Source organism: Lepisosteus oculatus, chromosome 1, assembly GCF_040954835.1.
Source record: "Lepisosteus oculatus isolate fLepOcu1 chromosome 1, fLepOcu1.hap2, whole genome shotgun sequence".
Lineage (NCBI taxonomy): Eukaryota > Metazoa > Chordata > Actinopteri > Semionotiformes > Lepisosteidae > Lepisosteus > Lepisosteus oculatus.
In genome coordinates, this window is record NC_090696.1 from 15,598,062 (window position 1) to 15,615,776 (window position 17,715).

General features: G+C 52.6%; 2 protein-coding genes across 6 annotated transcripts; both read right to left on the minus strand.

Moving 5' to 3' along the window:
- Positions 1-2,661: 2,661 nt before the first annotated feature.
- LOC102691194 (uncharacterized) lies at positions 2,662-9,888 on the minus strand. Of its 3 annotated transcripts, XM_015344165.2 has the most exons (5): positions 8,510-9,888; positions 8,249-8,361; positions 4,425-4,546; positions 3,582-4,048; positions 2,662-3,393 (listed from the first exon to the last, which is right to left on the minus strand). In XM_015344165.2, exons 3-5 carry the CDS (start codon positions 4,534-4,536, stop codon positions 3,220-3,222), a joined length of 753 nt encoding a protein of 250 aa, XP_015199651.2. In that variant the 5' UTR covers positions 4,537-4,546; positions 8,249-8,361; positions 8,510-9,888; the 3' UTR covers positions 2,662-3,219. The 3 variants fall into 3 exon arrangements, with proteins under 3 accessions (XP_015199651.2, XP_015199650.2, XP_015199654.2); XM_015344164.2 differs by lacking the exon at positions 8,249-8,361; XM_015344168.2 differs by lacking the exons at positions 8,249-8,361; positions 8,510-9,888 and adding an exon at positions 4,840-4,974.
- Positions 9,889-9,972: 84 nt separating this feature from the next.
- letmd1 (LETM1 domain containing 1) lies at positions 9,973-17,711 on the minus strand. 3 transcript variants are annotated; one of them, XM_069178997.1, is made up of 9 exons: positions 17,565-17,711; positions 15,949-16,106; positions 14,340-14,443; positions 13,283-13,365; positions 12,905-13,091; positions 12,717-12,818; positions 12,262-12,414; positions 11,637-11,733; positions 9,973-11,399 (listed from the first exon to the last, which is right to left on the minus strand). In XM_069178997.1, exons 1-9 carry the CDS (start codon positions 17,681-17,683, stop codon positions 11,323-11,325), a joined length of 1,080 nt encoding a protein of 359 aa, XP_069035098.1. In that variant the 5' UTR covers positions 17,684-17,711; the 3' UTR covers positions 9,973-11,322. The 3 variants fall into 3 exon arrangements, with proteins under 3 accessions (XP_069035098.1, XP_069035074.1, XP_069035122.1); XM_069178973.1 differs by lacking the exons at positions 15,949-16,106; positions 17,565-17,711 and adding an exon at positions 15,520-15,935; XM_069179021.1 differs by lacking the exons at positions 15,949-16,106; positions 17,565-17,711 and adding an exon at positions 15,466-15,483.
- Positions 17,712-17,715: the final 4 nt, after the last annotated feature.

The following is a 17,715-nucleotide window of genomic DNA, read 5'->3' on the forward strand; positions in this document are numbered from 1 at the left end:
GACCTCTGGGTTTCTGAGCAGGACGGCAGGCTGCGTGTTGTGGTCCGCGGGAGTCTGCCTTCAGGCAGGCGCCTGCTGGTGGGAGCGCACTGTGGTGCTGTAGCAGCCCACATCACTGATGGCTTTTTCAAGAGGATGCATCTTCCGTAGCCCTGTTCATCGTTTTCCTCTTTCGAAAGATTAAAAACACTCCTTCACTCAGGAGCTGATACCTTTATGGTTATGACTGCCCGTGTTCTAGGATGCGTCTCAGGAGCGAGCTAAACAGAGCAGCATGCTGGGCAGCAGGTGTTTGAGTGTAAATGCACCGACTGCAGGTTTCTCAGCAGCCAATCAGACTTTGTTGGAGAGCAGGTACCCAGAATCCTTTGCAGAGGTGACTTGACATGGGACAACTGGAAGAAGTTGCTGTAATTAGGGCTGCATGAGGCTGTTTACAGTTACATAATCTGAATCCGTTTCCTAATGTGGCTCTGGACCTGCAGTGATTCATTGCCATTAGAACAGTGAGCTACTGCGCCTCCCTTTTTGAAAAGAATGTTGCGAAATCGTAACTGTTTGATAATGCCGAATGAATAGCTGCCGTTCCACAGTGGTGCTGCCCAACAATCTAGTTCATCTGGATCTATCGGGTAGTACATGCACAACTCGACTGCAAAACGGAATTTCTTGAATGCGGGGCTTTCACTTGTCCCTCTTCGTCTTCGAGCTGCTCAGTGGCCTTACCTCTGGCAGGGCTCTCGGACAAGTGTGAATACCTGAGCGTTCCCACGCGCCGAAAACCTGCCAGCAGAACATCGCCTCACGCCCACACCTTCCAAACCAGGCCGTGTGGTGAAACAGGCACCTGGTGCGTCAGAACTGTACCTGGGGAAGAGAAGGTGTGAGCGGGGGCGCCCTCTGCTGGCCCTGGCGGGTAGATGCAGCTCATGGTAGGGGCTGGGTCTGCTGGCTCTCATGCTGCAGAGCCAGGGCTGCTCTGGTCTTCACTGCTGGTTGTAAACAGTCTAGTGGCAGGGGCAACCTCTTTCATGATGGGATAAAAAAGGATGCTGGATTCTCCAGCATGCTTTCCAGAGTGTACTTCATTACAGCCTAGAAAATGAAATGCTGTCGGGGCACGAACACCACTTGGTCAGGGTTTGACCTGCCCAAGCACTGAGCTGGCCCAAGAAACTCTGGGCTAGGGTCCTTTCTCCTGCATTGGCTTGCGTGTGTGTTTTAAATGGACACCTGCTGTACGTGATGTGGCAGAAATAACTGAAATGCAGGGATAACATCTGGAATAGCCACTGGCCATAGGGGAAGGTATTTTCGTAAACACCCATTCAGAGCAGTAACATAGGATGACCATGGCTGGAGCTAGTTCATCCCTGAAGGGCATGTGGCTGTTCCTGAAGAACTCCCTGGGTTGACGCAGCTGTAGGTGTCCGTGTTCTCTCCCTCAGGTCTGTTCCTTTTATCTACATGAGGTAAGGCTGTGGATCTCTTTAGCCTCATGCCACACTCATGTTCCTCCTGGGGTAGTACCAATTTATACAGTTTTAAAAAGACAGCTGTTCCTATTCAGGGTCTTCAGGATCCTTATTAAGTCTGTAGGTCTACTGGAAAAAAGAACCATACAGCCCATCCCTAGTCTTTCTGTATTTGTAGTGTATTTCTCTTTGCTGTAAAGACCCTTTGTTTAAACAGTCACTATACATTTTTTTGTGTAAGATACCACCACCACCCCCACTTCCCTTTACTCTTAGTTTCCTGTGTGGAAATCTTGTGGGTTAACTGTTTTATCGGCTGTAGTGCTAGTTTTTGCTCCATCTTTCTCTCCCCTAAGAATCCACTTAACGGAGAACAATGCCAGTGGCCAGATGGGCCTCCATCTTGTTTGTAAAACAAAAACAAGCAACAAATGCCAGAACAAAATAATCTGCTGCCTCACTGTGGTTGAAACTGGTACTGCAGCTGCTGTCCCACTGGAGCCAGTCACTACCTCCATTCATCCATTTTCTCCCAGCTTGATCCAGTATGGGTACCCCGCCGGCGCCTCTCCCGGCAAGCAACGGGAGCAAGGCAGGGTCCACCCTGGATGGGACCCCAGTCCCTCACCGGGCACACACAAACACGCGTACACACCAGGGACAATTTCCCCAGAAGCCAGTTTACCTACAAGCATGTCTTTGGACTGTTTTTTGGAAAATGAATGTGGGTCAACTGTTGAAACGCTCACCACTGTACCACCAACGCTTCTGCCCCTTCTGGCTAAGATCAAGTGTCTCTGGACTGTGTTCATGGCTGCTGCACTGACCTCCCTGGGCATTTTATTTACATAACCTTTCAACACCGTCTCTAAAAGCTAACAGCTGGAAACGGGCAGGATTCCCAGATTCGTATTTATTAGGGCTGTGCCAAACTGAGGCGTTACTGGATGCCTTCCTGCATGCCTTCCTGCAAATACTTTTTAGTGGAATTCCTTGCCTTCCCAAAGCATTCCAGCACAATTTACAGACAGGAGGGCACCAAATTCCAAAGTGCAGGTGAAAAGAAGAGCGTGCTTTACAAATTTAGTAGTTCGCACAGTACCACCAATCGCCCCTTTCACATTTTTTTAAAATTGCCCACAAAAAAGCTCTGAAAATCATAACAAACAGATCAACATAGCTGTAATCAAGGGAATATTAGTAGTTTACTCATAAGCAAACCGTTGGCTGCAAATGTTATATTTTCTTACATAAACTGGGGAAACAGTTAATGAATGCCTTCTTATTAAGGTTGCCAAGATGGGAGATCAAAACGCACAAGCTGTAGGCTGGCTCCATCTAGGGGAGAGCAGGTTCAACCACAGCTCGTGTGACGGTCGTGCTACATGCATGGACTGCGTTGTTGCTCATGGTCCCAGTGTCTGTGCAGCAGCTTCCACCCAATTCCACTCCTGCCTTGGTGCAGAATTGTAACAAATATGCGACTTCCACACCAGCCCCTCCCTTCCCCTCCACAGCCGCCAGGTAAGGTTTGGAAGAGAGGTGGCGACTGCAGAGAGAGCAGCAGAAGGCACTGGGCCGGCCCTTGAGGAGCAGTTTGACAGCACTGGTTTGGATCAGAGTTACAGCTGCACACATCCAGGGGCCGTTCAGCACATCCTGAGCCCTAACTCCGCTACTCCCTGCTCGTGCTGCAGGTTGTCCTACAGCCGGCCGCTCGCCGTGCGGGGGTGGGGGGGGGCGGCTAGGTGACGTGCGCCGTGAGGTGCCGGAGGAACTCCCCCCGAGTGGTGGTGTCGCTGGGGAACACCGCTTGGCAGAACTCGCACACCTGGGAGTTGAGCGTGACCTCCGACAGCAGCAGGCCCCCCCGACTGAGGAGGTCGCTGTCCAGGAAGGAGCTCATCATCCAAGGCATCTGAGAGAGAGGCAACACACAGGCAGTTTAGTACGAAATCTTAAATGATAAAGAGACCTTGAGAACATATCGACATGAGCGAAATAAGCAAATATTTAAACCCTAATAACCTAGCAAGCAATAAACTGTGGATTCTGCTCTCCAGCTCCTGGCTTTGAAGCTACAGGTGTGACGTTCATGGGCCTTACCTTGCTGATCCGCTCTGCTCGTGTCTGCTGGTCTTCTGTGTTTGCCTCTGTGCTGCACAAGGCCCCCGTCGCATTGTAGAACTGGCTGGGCCCTGCCCACTCATCTGCTTGCGGTGACCACCCTGCTCCACTGGAGGGCGCCGTAATTCTTTTCATCAGGTTATCCCCCATGCCATCTGGCCCATGGGGCACTGTGGCCAGCTGGGTGGGATCAGGGACCCCCGCCTGCTGGCGTGTGCCGAGCTGCAGTCTGGGTATTCGTTCAAGCAGGAGGCAGTGATCGTCCCCATTCGCTCCCACCCCTGGGCTGCACCTCCTCGTCTGGCCAGGAGGGGGCGCCGTCGTCACTGCTGCCACAGTGGGGGTCTGGGGAAAGGGGCCTTCGATGAGGCGCCTCTCCTGTTCCGTGCACTGAACAGGGATGGAGGCGGGGGCGCCAGAGTCAGCGCGGGGGGCTGTTGAGGAAGCTGGGGGATGGAGAGAACAGAAGAGAGTGAATCCTGATGATGATGACGGTGTAGCAGGAGGAGACAGGAAACGGGTTCCTGGGCCCACACACACCAGAGGACAACTACATGCTCGAAGGCTGGAGGTTCGTATGTGTATGTCGGCCCGGGCACAGGTGGCAGTTTCCTCAAGCTCTCTGCACCCTTTTCCTTGACAACAAGAACTTCCAGGGGCAGTGCTGGCAAACGAGACCAGTACAAATACTCCAATATTGTCCCATCTCAGGCTTTATCAGGAGAGGGTACAAGCTGAGAGCACAAGGACACGGGAAGCAGCCCCCAGCCCTCCGTGGCGGAGATGGACAGTCGCGTCAGGCTTCAGCAGGGACGATCTTACCGCTGGGCCGTCCCTGGGCAGACGTCAGTCGCTGCAGGAGAGCGGCTTGCTGGAGGCAGATGTCGCGAAGTCGGATAAACTGCTGGTACAGCTCTTCGTAGGCCTCCTCCATTGCGCCCCAGCTGGAAGAGACGAACAGGGCACAGAGACAATGCTGTTCAGGGGCGCAGCGGTAGCCCCGACTTCTCTAACCCCTGTACATCCTAGCGACCCTCTGCCAGTCCTGTTCTGGATCAAAGAGCCAGTGGACCACCTGAGGATCAAGGGGAGAACAGGAATCCCAGGACACAGGGACAGTACATGGATGCACACTTGGGGCTGAAAAGAGTTCTTTACACAAAGAGTGGTGGGGGTGTAGAACAAGCTGCCCAGCTGCCACATTGAAACCCATCATAAAAATAGTCTTTACACTTACAAATCTCTTTTCTGGACACTCCATTCAAAGCGCTTTACAGGTAATGGGGACTCCCCTCCACAACCACCAATGTGCAGCGCCACCTGGATGATGCAACAGCAGCCATAGTGCGCCAGAACGCTCCCCACACACCAGCTATCCGTGGGGAGGAGAACAGAGGGATGAAGCCAGTTCACAGTTGGGGATTATTGGGAGGACATGATTGGTAAAGGCCGGCCAGTGGAGTTAAGACCCCTAGCCAGTACACACAATACCCTGGTTTCCTTGGCGAAGCAGCCAGTTCAATCCTTGGTTTAATTAGCTATTAAAAACCAAAAGGGGCGTCAAGGGCTGAACAGCCTCCTTTCATGTGCAAGCTTTCTTAAGTGGCCAGGGAACCTTTTATAGGCCCAGTGTATTTTTTAAAAAGATACATTGCAATTTTGTTATTTTACACTGCGCGGTATCAGTTGCATTGATAACACTGACCTTTAATAGGCAAGAGGGAAGTTGCTATTTAACGACAGGGAACACAAACAATGCTGCAGATTTACAGCTGGACGCAACGGCCCGTGACAGCGGATTGTGAAAGAGGAAGTGGCGCACTGCTGGGGAACTGAGGCTGGCTGTGTCATGGCGGGCTGGAGCTCCTGCTGGAGGTCTGGGCTTTGTCGGCAGGCCCCCGTGCCCACCCTGGGTAAAGCACCTTCGGCCCTGCAGACAGGATGATCCGTTTCGCCAAGCGCACTGGCTCGGCGGGCCCTGCTGCAGATGGAGCACGAGGACGTGCTAAAACTCCCCGCGTCGGGGGTTGTCCTTGTCCGGCGAGACGCAGTCCGCAGGTCCGTCCACTCGAGGAAAAGACCCCACGCTTCTGGCACAGATTCAGCCCTTTCAGGCACACCGCCCAGCCACCCCTGCCCTACGTCATCACTGTCCTGCAGACGGCTGAGGAGATCCCGGACCAGCGCCGGCCCGTTCAGACAATCCCAGAACCTGCCACTGTGAAAGCTCCTTCAGCTCCACGGCTTCATCCTTGAATTGTCCTCCTGCAACTGGACATGTGAACGGTGACATATTGACACGTGTCTCCGACGCCCTTTGGGAGAGCCTTCCAAAGCCTTGATCCATCGGGAAAGATCCCTCCCCCCCCTCCCCGTTGCCCAGAACTGCTGCAAACTGACCGACGCGGTGAAGCTGATGAGCAGATCTGTTAGAAAAGCATGAAGTTCAATCACTCAAGGCTGTGAAATGTTCTACAATTAGAACAGTTCCGAATGAGAGGAGGCTGTTCGTCCCTTCCAGCTTGTTTAGTAATTAGTAGTTAATCGACGCCAGAATCTCATCCAGACGCCTTTTCTTTCCAGCAGATCTCTCAGTTAGATGACTGCATCTTTTAATTGCCCTAATAATGAGATAAATATGAGCTCTTTAATTGTCAGCCCCTACACGAGGGGTGTTGCCCTTTAACCTCTGTGTTTCTTTAGTAACTCAAGACCAGCTTTGGAGCAGAAGAAAAACTAGCAACTTGTTAGTCCAGTTAGGGCATCAGTGAAGCAAAGAGCTGGGCTGGAATGAGACCAGGGTGTGTGTCCCCAGGACCAGGGTGACCTGATGTGAGATTCCACACATCTCCAAGCTCAGCCTGAGTCAGCACCTCTCCTCCCCAGAGCACACCGGCTCCACACCCTCTACAAACCACATCGCCTTTCACTGGGCTTGTCTCAGAAGAGACCTGGGCATCTCCAGCCCTGGAGGTGGAGTTCTCATTCCCTTCCTGATATTTGACTCATTATATCACGGGGAGGGGGAGGAGCGCTGGCGCAGTGGACAGCATCGCTACCTCGCAGGTCCAGACCTGGGGTGCTGTCTGGGTGGAGTTTGCATGTTCTCCCTGTGGTCATGTGGGTTTTCTCCGGGTGCTCCAGTTTCCTCCCACAAAACAAAACCACACCGGAAGGAACGATTGGCCCTGGTGTGGGTGTGTCCACGCGTGTGTCTGTGTGTGCCCTGCGATGGACTGGCGTCCTGTCCAGGGTGTACCCTGCCTTGTGCCCACTGCTTGCCAGGACAGCCTCTGGGTGTTCCATGACCCTGCACTGCCAGAAGCGGGGTTAGAGAATGGGCGGGCGGATAATTATTTCGCTAAGAAGGCACATCCATCTGCTTCTGTCAGACAAGTCCCGTGACCCCTCTCTCGTTTGGGACGTGAGCCGCTGTCCTGAGGGCTCTTGGCGCAGTGCGATCCTGACAGAAGGAAAGCCCCCAGCGTCTTGGCTGCGGCCAGAAGGGGGAAGCTGTTTCGGGACAGAGAGACAGTTACAGGCGGGCCGGGGGGAAGTGTAAATATAGAACTGGTTTTGGACAGCCAGGTGCAGAGCGTGTGAGAAGCACAGAGAACGTGCCACAAACGGCAGCTCGCGAGAGGGAGGACGAAAGGCTGCACCCCTCCTCCCGGCTGCCGGCACTGACGATCGCTTCGTCTCGAACCCAGGGCAAAGCTCTCACAGGTGTTCAGCCCGCAGGAGCCCAGAGAGTTTCTCCCTCCTTTCAGTCTGGTGTGGCGTGGCAGCGTGGGAGGAAACCCAGCCAACACAGTGCCAGCACAGGGCTGGAAAAGGTTTCAAGCCGATAGCTGATAATTTCTGTGCTCCATCCCTGCAGGTGCTCGATCTCGCAGGGCTCCCCGTTCCATATAGCCCGCCCAGCTCGCTTACCTGCTCAGCACCTAATTAATCCTCCTCCTGCAGTGTCTTGAAAGAAACGTGGCTTCAACGACATTGACTGGGCAGGCTGTTCCACACTCCCGCCACTCTTTGTGTAAAGAAGCGCCTCCTGTGTTTTGTTTCCAGATTGAAATGCACCTCCACATAGTTTCCAGTTGCGTCCAATAAACGTAAACCTCATTGTGGGTCCGTGTAGTGGGTAAACGCTGGATGGGTTGAAATGATTTTTTTTTTATGAGTATCGGTCAAAGCAACATCTCCTGAAGCAATGAACACCCCCTGAGTGTTGACTTGGCTCTCAAACCAAGGTGAGGGTTTGATTTTTTTTCCCCAGGATCAGTCTGGTCGGAATTCTTATTAATATAATAATGCTACTGTGTTACTGTCGACAATTTTAGGAATACACCGAGACGGCAACTTATTCTCGTCTTCTTTTAAACGAAATCATTACTTGTTACAATTTAAGTTACACTATTATGACAATTATACTAAAGAAAAGAAACGCGACTTCTACTCCTATTTCTAGAAATAAGTAACGACCTTTTACGAACATGATACATTATTCGTGTGTCGGAGTCTCTCCCCTCCACCGAAGCTTAAAGATGTTTATTTTCCGTGTAACAAAGACTATACTGCATCAAACGACTATGATCGGACTTACAAAACAACCGATCCGACATGCCTTTAAAACACAACAGAATTACCGGTATTGTAACGTCGCTGATGAACAGAGGTTATTCCACGCGAGGGCTTCCGTACGTGAAGCCGGTATGGCCAGGACACTCCACACGAAAGACGCTTGTGTATCTTCTCACTACTGTTCAGAGGTACAAATCAGGTCATTTTCAGAAACTTCAAGATAAAGCCGAAACGCCTCTCGGCAGGTCTGCGGGGGGGAGCGGAGTTTGGTCGCTGTTTTGCGCACACACCGAAGTCGTACCCGGCGGACGGAAGCCCCTACTTACTCGCCGCCGTGATCTCATCCGGCCGCAGTCCGACGAAGGAGCGAGAGGAGCCACGGATCCGCATCAGGACAGAGGTGCAGCTCCGGGCCCGCAGGCTGTGTGGACACGGACGCTACTTCTGGTCACATTGCTCGAGAAGAGGCTCGTTTCCCCCGGAGGGAAGGGGCGGACTTTTCCAAATTTTCTCAGACGCAGAAAGCAGAGAAACAGGAACTTCGTCTCTGCAGCGAAAACCCGCCGAGTGTCTTTCTCGTCTTTCAGTCGAGTTCAAAGCGGTGTGTGTTCGCTGCTGGCATGGCGTTTTTAGGAGTGTGCTGGGCAAAGTATTTTTTGTGTTCCCTAGATTTGAAATATAACCCCCCCTCCCCACCTCCGTAAGGCCGATAACAAACGAAGTCATTCGGCTCGTTGTTTGACTTCTAGTAGCTAATTGAGCCGATGATCTCATCCAGCCGTTTCTTGAGGGGAGCCAGAGTATCGGCTTCAACGGCAAAACTGGTTAGCCTGTTGCACACCCCCACACCTCTTTGTGTAAAATCATAAACGCACTTCCCCCTAGTGTACATTCTGCGTCTCGTACTCGGGGTTTGTTTCTCTGTTGTGAAAATAATCTGTTGGGCTGCGTTTGTCTATGACTCAAACTTGGGTTCCTAAAAAAAAACACTGAGGAACATTTATTGCGAAAGGCTCACACAGCGTCTTAACGATTTCTCCGTTTCATGTCCGACGTGTCAGAGATGTGCGAAAGGAGAGTCTCGCATTCCAGGACCTTTCCACTGGCTCCCGTTCAGCTCTCCACCTTTTCTCCTATACATCATTATGCTTATTGACTTTTAAAAAAAGTACTGTGTCTGGGGGTAAAAGTCAAGCCCCACCCAACAGAAAACGTGCTGTACTGTTCTGTACACCAACAAGGCACAACTGACTCGTTGGCACGCATGTCGGGGAAGAGGGCACAGAGCACTGAGAGCCAGTTTATTCGCACAAATACCCCCCACCATTTTCCCAGAAAGAAAGTAGGGAACAGCACAACACGCCGCTGGGGAATTCCTGCCTTTTCACTTTTCCGAAATGCCACCGGATTCCGAGGAGCGGGAGAAGGCAGCGAGGACAGTGGCGTCGCGGGCCACTGAACCGGACCTGCGGTACGGACACGCCCCGCCGTGCCCAGCCTGCCTTTGCAGCTAGAAACGGCGGAGGACCTGGCCCTGTATGGGTAGATTCCTGCTCCAGGGTGACCACCTTATTCGACGCAGACAGGGGGAGATTTTAACAAACGGCACAAGCCCAAAGCGCGTCCCTGCCGCAGGGATTCTCTCCAGAGACTAACGGCACTGCGTGACCTGCAGCCGTGTGTCCCTGTGCTGTGCAGTTTCCAGCAGCGTGAGCTACCGCCATCCCTACGCAATAAAGACGCATGTGGAGTACACATTAGTCGATAAATAAATAAAAAGATCACAAGATTGTTTTGCGTTCTCCTTTAACAAGCAGTTTTAGCACGTGATTCAGTCATCTTGTTGTCGATTGCAAGTACACAGTTCTACAGTGACATTTCATGAAATATGAAATCACGGTGAAGTTGTCTGAAAAGCCCCAAGCTCAATCACATCTGTAGGTTTAACACTGTCAATGGACTCTGCAATGGACCTCCGTTAACGGCGCCCCCTTTCTGACAGCTGCCGAAGCAGTTTCTGTGTGGCAGACGGGCGCAGGAATGCTGGGAGAGTCTTGGTTTCCGTGTGCTGACGTCCTTTTCACCCTCGCCGCTGTCTCAGCCCGGACACTGCTGCTGCTGCTGCTTCAGGTTTTCATTCGCTCGGGCTGAGGAACCATTCCAGCAAGAAGAAACACCAGGTTCCTCTGCCTTGACATTGGGAGAACAACGACCGGCGTGCCACACTAACGTGCTCCCCAGTGACAAGCTCAATCCCCCTTTAGGAGCTTTTCTCAGGGGCTACTTTGCTGGGGATGTTGGGGGGGGGGGGTCTATGAGCAGAGTCAGCCACCGAGGGGGACGCAGAGCCGAGTGGTCCGGCAGCAGACTGCCAGGCACGGACACGCTGGGCCTCTGTGAAAGCAGACAGACTTGATTTCAAGCGAGGTCAGGAATGGAGGAGAAAGAGGGTGGGCGTGGTTGTTTTGCAGCAAAAAAAAAAAGCAGCTCTACTCTTCCACGTTCCACGTTCTCCCCTGCGTGCGGTCCGGGGGGGACACAGTTGTGAAAAACACCCATGCTGTAATCGGCTGTTCCCAGGCAGGTGGGCAACCTTAAGAGGTTTTTTTGGAAACAATAAGATGCACCACCCCGAGATCAAGGCGTCTCACGGCCCCTGGAGCCCGAGGTCTCAGAGCAGTGCGCCTCGCGCCTCACAGGCGACTTGCTGGCTGCAGCCGAGCCAAGGTCCCCTTCAGCCACCCCCCTTTCCAGCAGTGTGGCATGGCTTGTCCCTTAGGTGGGCCGCCCCGGCACCCCCCATTATCTTTCTGTCTGCGGGCGGCTCTCTTCCTGTCATCCGCCGCTGGTCCCAGATCTGTGCCACCTTCCTCCTCTGTGCTGCCCTTTTGTGGTGCCAGAGCGGCAGGCCGGTGGTGCCATCTGGGCGGCAGGCACGAACTCCCAGACGGTCACGCGGACTGCAGGGGGGCCTCTCTCTCGTCGCCCTTGGGCGCATTTACTGGGCTGAGCGGCTTCCTCTCAGAGCTGGTCCCTGTGTCAGAGTGCCCTGGGGGGGGGGGGGTCTGGCGTCGCCCCTCAGCCAAGAACGGGTGGGCGCGGACAGGGACGGCCTGGCGGACTGGGAACGGCCTCTCTCTCACAGGCGTCCCGCGCCCCTGGGGTAGTTGATGGAAAGGAGAACCATGCTGTGCAGCAGGAGAGAGGCCTCCGAGACTGAGAAAGAAAGGAGGTGGAGAGAGAGCGAAAGCAGAAAGAGGTCAGAGAGGGGGATAATCGACGAGTGCTCATTAGCAACTCTAGACAGGGTTACAGAAACAGCACAGAAATAAGTCATATGGAAGCACGCCCCAAGAGCCGATATCAGTTTGTGTTTTACTGCTAGGTGAGTGTTTGATCTTCCGTAGAGATGTGGCGAGTGCGCCTGTGTCCCGTTCTCGATGAGATACTGACCTTTGAGGTGCGTGGTGAGCTGCAGCCACTGATAGAGCCACTCCCTGCACTCGTTAGTGCTGAGACAGGTAGAGTCGAGCCCCCGCAGGTAACAGGCCTGGCCAAGCGACGGGCAGGGCGTTATAATCAAGACACAACAGGTCAACCACAGTCAGTCACAGGCTAACAGGCCAGCATTGGAGCTATGTTGTGGCAAATCAGAACATCTGGCAGACATTGCTGGGCTCGGGTCACAGTCTGAAATTGTGCCCTTCTGTAGTTTCTGAGCCACTGCACAGAATGACAACAATCAACAACAATCTGAGATTTCTTTCAAAATAAACACCAAAGGTAGTGCATTTCCTAAGATTCCAAGACCATGTTCCTGGTGTCCTGGTTTATAAATTGACCATTTCCTGGACGTTTCAGCACATTCCTTATTAAAAGGATGCAACCCAGACTAACAGGGAACAGAGCAACAGACAGCAAAGCACCAAGGTTCACAGAGACACATGAAGGATGAAACTCCTGAAGCAAATTACATGAAATCCATAGAAATATGTATCAAATTCGCAATCCACTGCACAGGCTGGCAGGTTCCGGAAGGAAAACACAGAAGACGGTCAGAACAGGTGTGTTCACTGACCTGACGGAGCTCCGGGTCAGTCAGCTGGTGCAATCCCAGCATGCTCAGAGCACGGTCCAGATGCAGCAGCTTGGAGGCGTGGTCCCAGAGGCGGTGGCGAATCAGGACAGCCGGGAGGCGGGGCGTGAGGAAGAGCTGGGAGCAGAGTAACCTCTGTGGGGAGACAGAGAGACGGGAACACAGTGAGAGAGAGAGAGGGGGGAGCACACAGTGAGAGAGAGAGGGGGGGAACACAGAGAAATAACTTTCTCAGAGATTTATTTAATCGAAACAGAGATTGAGATTGAGATTGAGATTTTAACAAAACCAATAAATGTTGATTTTAATGGCTCCAGAACAGGCAGCACTAGCATGAACAGGAACTGCACATTTCAGAAAAAGGAGAGAGAGAGGGGAAAGTAAAAAAGGGGAGCTGCATTTAAGCGAGTATTGACTATCGCCCCCTGCTGGCTCACCATGTGCTCAGCATCTAGCCGATTCATCCCCAGGGGTGGTCCGGCGAAGAGCCTGCGGACAGCCTGGATCTCCGACACGCTGGGGTGGGCGCCGCTCTGAACCTGGACACAGAGGACAGCGGGACTCAGTCTCGGGCTGCCCAGGCGCTGACCACGGGGCTCGGCCGGGCTGCCCAGGCGCTGGGTACCTTGTTGCACAGGTGCAGCAGCTGGCTCTGCAGTGGCTTGTTGGTGACGCAGGGCACCTCTCTTGCCAGCCTCCCGAGGATCGCCGGGCACTGCTGCGCCCGCTGGCGGTGGTAGATCTGCTGGAACTCCAGCTGCTGCTGCGGCGTCCAGAAGTGCCTGATCAGGAGCTGCCGGGGAAACAGGTACCTGCCGAGGGGAGGAAGAGAACCTTCCTGCGCCCAGCTCTTCCGTTTCCAGAGAGAGGGACCTGAGGGCCGCAGGGGGCCGACACAGAGATCCATAGCAAGGCAACAGAAAGAACCTGCAGCAATTTACCCTCAAAACCCAAAGCACCCCCGGAGGTAATGCACCAGGCCTTGCAGCGGGGACACACTCACATGAGCACGAAGACCAGGTAGTTCGCAAAGGGTGGGATGGAGATCAGCACCAATGGAGCAGCCTTAACGATGTCCCTGCGGAACTGAGAGAGAGGAGCACGACAGGGAGACAGGAGGAGAGGAGGAGGGAGATGGAGAGAGGTGAGGGAGATGGAGAGAGGTGAGGGAGAGGGAGACGGGTAGGGGACAGGAGACAGGAGGAGGGAGAGGAGAGAGGAGGAGGGAGAGGGAGACAGGTGAGGGACAGGAGAGAGGAGGAGGGAGAGGGAGACAGGTGAGGGACAGGAGAGAGGAGGAGGGAGAGGGAGACCGGTGAGGGAGAGGGAGAGGGAGAGACGTGAGGGAGAGGAGGGAGAGGGAGACAGGTAGGGGACAGGAAAGAGGAGGACAAGAAAGGGGAGTTGAGATCAGGATTAGATGTTCGTGTTCTGGACAGCTGGCGGCAGGAAGAGAATCCACACACAAGGGCAGAGTAATGACATGAGGGAAACCAGAGACACCCAGTCAGTGTGCGTCACCCACACTGCTGGAGAGGCAGAATGATGTCCTCTCTGCAGGAAGAGGAGGGACAGGAGACTGGATGCTGTGGACGCCTTCTTCATGAGTGGGTGTGTCTTACAGTAGCCTAACTACTACAGGGGTTAAGTGCATCTGGAAATATTTTATCCACAGAAATAACCTTGTATGTGCAATAATGTATAAAACCTAAACGTAACACATTGAAAATAATTTCAGGTAACATGGAAAATGACTGTTTTGCACGTAACCTGTTACCTGTTGTTGTTCTGCACATTGCCTGTTGTGTCTGTCTTCCTTTTCTTATACAATTGTGTTGTTGTTTTTTGTACTACTTACCGCAGAGCTGAGAGCTAGCTAAATAGCATTTCTTTATACCATATACCTGTGTATGAGTATAATGAGAATAAACTTGAACTTGAAGTCGATTAGAAATTGGAGATTCCAAAGAAAAATCAAAACAACCAAAGACTATGAATTACACACATGGCACTGACTGAGGGCACTCCGAGCGATGGCCAGCAGGGGGCCCCGGACTCACCTGCCTGAGGGTCTCCATGTCCCGGTATGGCAGCTGCTGGAAGCTCAGGTTCTTTGCCTTGATCCTCTGGATCTCCTTGACGTCTCGGAAGAGAAGCCGGAATCCTGGGGGGGTCGACATTCCATTAATGAACTGACATTAATCCCCATGAGCGATGGGTCCACTCTGGGCTGGAGGGGGGTACTATGGGAATTGCTCATCTTTTGCTAAATCAGTTAATTACCTCAGGGAAGTTTATTAAAGCCAAAACTATTGGTTCCGTAACAGCTTAGGAATAAAGATAATATACAGCAACTAACTTTGCCGGAGACAAGCGTGTCAGTGAAATTCCTGAGGAATAGATAGGAGATCACATAAGGGGTAGGGTGGGTCTGATTCAAGGATAAAGATTCCTGAAAAGCATCTGAATAGCAAATGATTAGTAACACAAGAAGGTTCTGAGATGAGCCCCATCATGGCCCTGCGGGGGAGGCTAGTGGGACTCACCTGTCCTGAAGGTGTGATAGCAGCCATATCACTCTGCAACTCACCACTGGCAGCCCCCTGAAGCTCAGCAGGTGTGAGCCTGGTCAGTACCTGGATGGGAGACCTCCTGGGAAAGACTAAGGTTGCTGCTGGAAGAGGTGTTAGTGGGCCCAGCAGGGGGCGCTCACCCTGCGGTCTGTGTCGGTCCTAATGCCCCAGTATAGTGACGGGGACACTATACTGTAAACAGGCGCCGTCCTTCAGATGAGACGTAAAACTGAGGTCCCCACTCTCTTTGGTCATGAAAAATCCCAGGGGCATCTCTTGAAAATAATTGGGGTGTAACCCCGGCATCCTGGCCAAATTTCCCATTGGCCCCTACCAATCATGGCCTCCTAATAATCCCCATCTCTGAACTGGCTCCATCACTCTGCTCTCCTCCCCACTGAGAGCTGGTGTTTGGTGAGCGTTCTGGCACACTATGGCTGCCATCACATCATCCAGGTGGGGCTGCACATTGGTGGTGGTGGTGGAGGGGAGTCCCCATTACCTGTAAAGCGCTTTGAGTGGAGTGCCCAGAAAAGCGCTATATAAGTGTAAGGAGTTCTTATTATTAATTATTATAGAACAGGTGGAAGCAGGTGTCTGGGGGGGGACTCACCTGTCATGAAGGTGTGATAGAACAGGTGGAAGCAGGTGTCTGGGGGGGACTCACCTGTCATGAAGGTGTGATAGAGCAGGTGGAAGCAGGTGTCTGGGGGGGACTCACCTGTCATGAAGGTGTGATAGAGCAGGTGGAAGCAGGTGTCTGGGGGGGACTCACCTGTCATGAAGGTGTGATAGAGCAGGTGGAAGCAGGTGTCTGGAGACTCACCTGTCATGAAGGTGTGATAGAGCAGGTGGAAGCAGGTGTCTGGGGGGGACTCACCTGTCATGAAGGTGTGATAGAGCAGGTGGAAGCAGGTGTCTGGGGGGGACTCACCTGTCATGAAGGTGTGATAGAGCAGGTGGAAGCAGGTGTCTGGGGGGGACTCACCTGTCATGAAGGTGTGATAGAGCAGGTGGAAGCAGGTGTCTGGGGGGGACTCACCTGTCATGAAGGTGTGATAGAGCAGGTGGAAGCAGGTGTCTGGGGGGGACTCACCTGTCATGAAGGTGTGATAGAGCAGGTGGAAGCGGGGAAAACGCCTGCGCAGGAAGTGCTCGTACTTCTCATTGGCCCTTTTCAGTCGCTTCAAGACCCGCCGGCTCAGGCTCTGCTTGGCTTTGGTGGAGTACTGGCAGTGCCACAGCCCTGCAAGCCTGACACCACACAGAGGGCGAGAGAAAGAGGGGTAGGGGACAGGAACAGTTGAATTAAAGGAACACAGGAGGTGTTTTGTAAAAAAAAAAAGTTAAAATAGTTTTGTACATTTTCAACTAGTGCCATTGCATTTAAGCCAGGGGCACCAGCATTACCACCATCTGCTAAGCAGGGCTGGGACAGATCAGTGATAGGGAGGACCTCATAAATTAAACCAGGTTGCTGCTGCAGGTGGTGTTCGTGGACCAGCAGGGGGCACTCTTTCTTCTGAACCAGTATTCCCAAACCCATGTCCCCCTTGTGGTGACTGGGGACTCTTTACTGCAGGAGGTGTCATCCTTTGGATGAAATACTGAGGTGAGGCATGACGACCTGTTTTCTAAAGAGCAGGGCTGCTAATCCCAGTGTCCTGGGTGCCATTGCACTCTGTGCAGGCAAGGTCAGATCTAGCTACAATTCTCCCAGAATTCAACTGGTGAAGCAATTTCGTACTGCTCCTCCTGTTCTACCAAGTAGTGAAACAAAAGTGAGTTCCCTCCTCTATGTAATGCAATCGATTCCTTTGGGATGCAAAGTACTATGTAACTGCAAAGGTTTTTGAGGATTTCATATTTTGTTTTGCCCCTGAGCAACGAACACAAATCGTCCTACCCACAATCCCCTCCCGACATTTTCGTAATCGGGTACAACCTCAGGGCGCCCCACAAGCAGGTGAAACAAAACAGACCCCCAAGGGAAAGGGAACAGAGAAGGGTGCCTGGGCGAGTGATGGTCTGGGAGCCTCAGGCGACATTCTGCCTCCATCTTATGTCGGCGGTATGCTCAGAATGTAGCAGATCGACTTCAAAGAGGAATGTGCTGCTGTCTGGAGAACATGTCGGTTGCCCACGCAAACGGACGACACACTTCGCATTGTCACGCTTACGAGGCAACTTCTAACAACACACCCTAAAGGGCCTTGGGGGGTGATCAGTTCGTTTAGCACCTTATCTTGTTCGCTACCGATTCAAAAACCGCGCAGTGTAAAGGCGCCGGTATCGGTCCAGCCTCCCGGACAGCAAGAGGAGAAGGATATTTAAGAGCTACTATGTCACTTCAACTGACCTTGAATGCGATGTCTAAACGCGTAGCAACGATCATCAGATACTTGATTCGTGTGACGTTCCCAGAGCTAACTGGAAACCAATTTAAACCGTTAGTATGTTGTCTTGGTTGCTTTGAAGCAAAAGATTTCGCCGTTCATCGCTGCCGATGACAGCGAAGATAGTCCTATACATCTACACTGATAAATAGCATGCATTAAATAACCAGCGATGTTAGATCGGATTTTAATTACTACTATGAAGTGTTCTTATTCCGTACAGGAAGGGAAGATAGGTAACAGCAACATTTTCAGTATTAAGGTGTACACACGTGGCGTTTAATGGGCTTGCAAACCCCGATCCAAAATACAATACCTCAGTTGTCTGGAAGCTAACGTTAAAGATGTGGCGCCCACCAGGACCACATTAGTTCGCATTCCGTACAGTAACATAGCAGCCGAGCCACAGCACATCCCCGTCCTGGACAGCGCCATCTTGGTAAGGGCACCTCTGCAGGGGCGAACCG

Excerpts from the sequence above, each read along its gene's own strand:
- letmd1 (XM_069178973.1), bottom strand. The coding sequence starts at position 15,901 with ATGACAGGTGAGTCCCCCCCAGACACCTGCTTCCACCTGCTCTATCAC. Across the intron at positions 12,415-12,716 it reads GGCTAGATGCTGAGCACATG|AGGTTACTCTGCTCCCAGCT; the intron begins GTGAGCCAGCAG and ends GTCTCCCCACAG. Across the intron at positions 11,734-12,261 it reads CTGACCCGGAGCTCCGTCAG|GCCTGTTACCTGCGGGGGCT; the intron begins GTCAGTGAACAC and ends TCGCTTGGCCAG.
- LOC102691194 (XM_015344164.2), bottom strand. The coding sequence starts at position 4,536 with ATGGAGGAGGCCTACGAAGAGCTGTACCAGCAGTTTATCCGACTTCGC. Across the intron at positions 4,049-4,424 it reads TGCCCAGGGACGGCCCAGCG|CTTCCTCAACAGCCCCCCGC; the intron begins GTAAGATCGTCC and ends TCCATCCCCCAG. Across the intron at positions 3,394-3,581 it reads GAGCAGAGCGGATCAGCAAG|ATGCCTTGGATGATGAGCTC; the intron begins GTAAGGCCCATG and ends CCTCTCTCTCAG.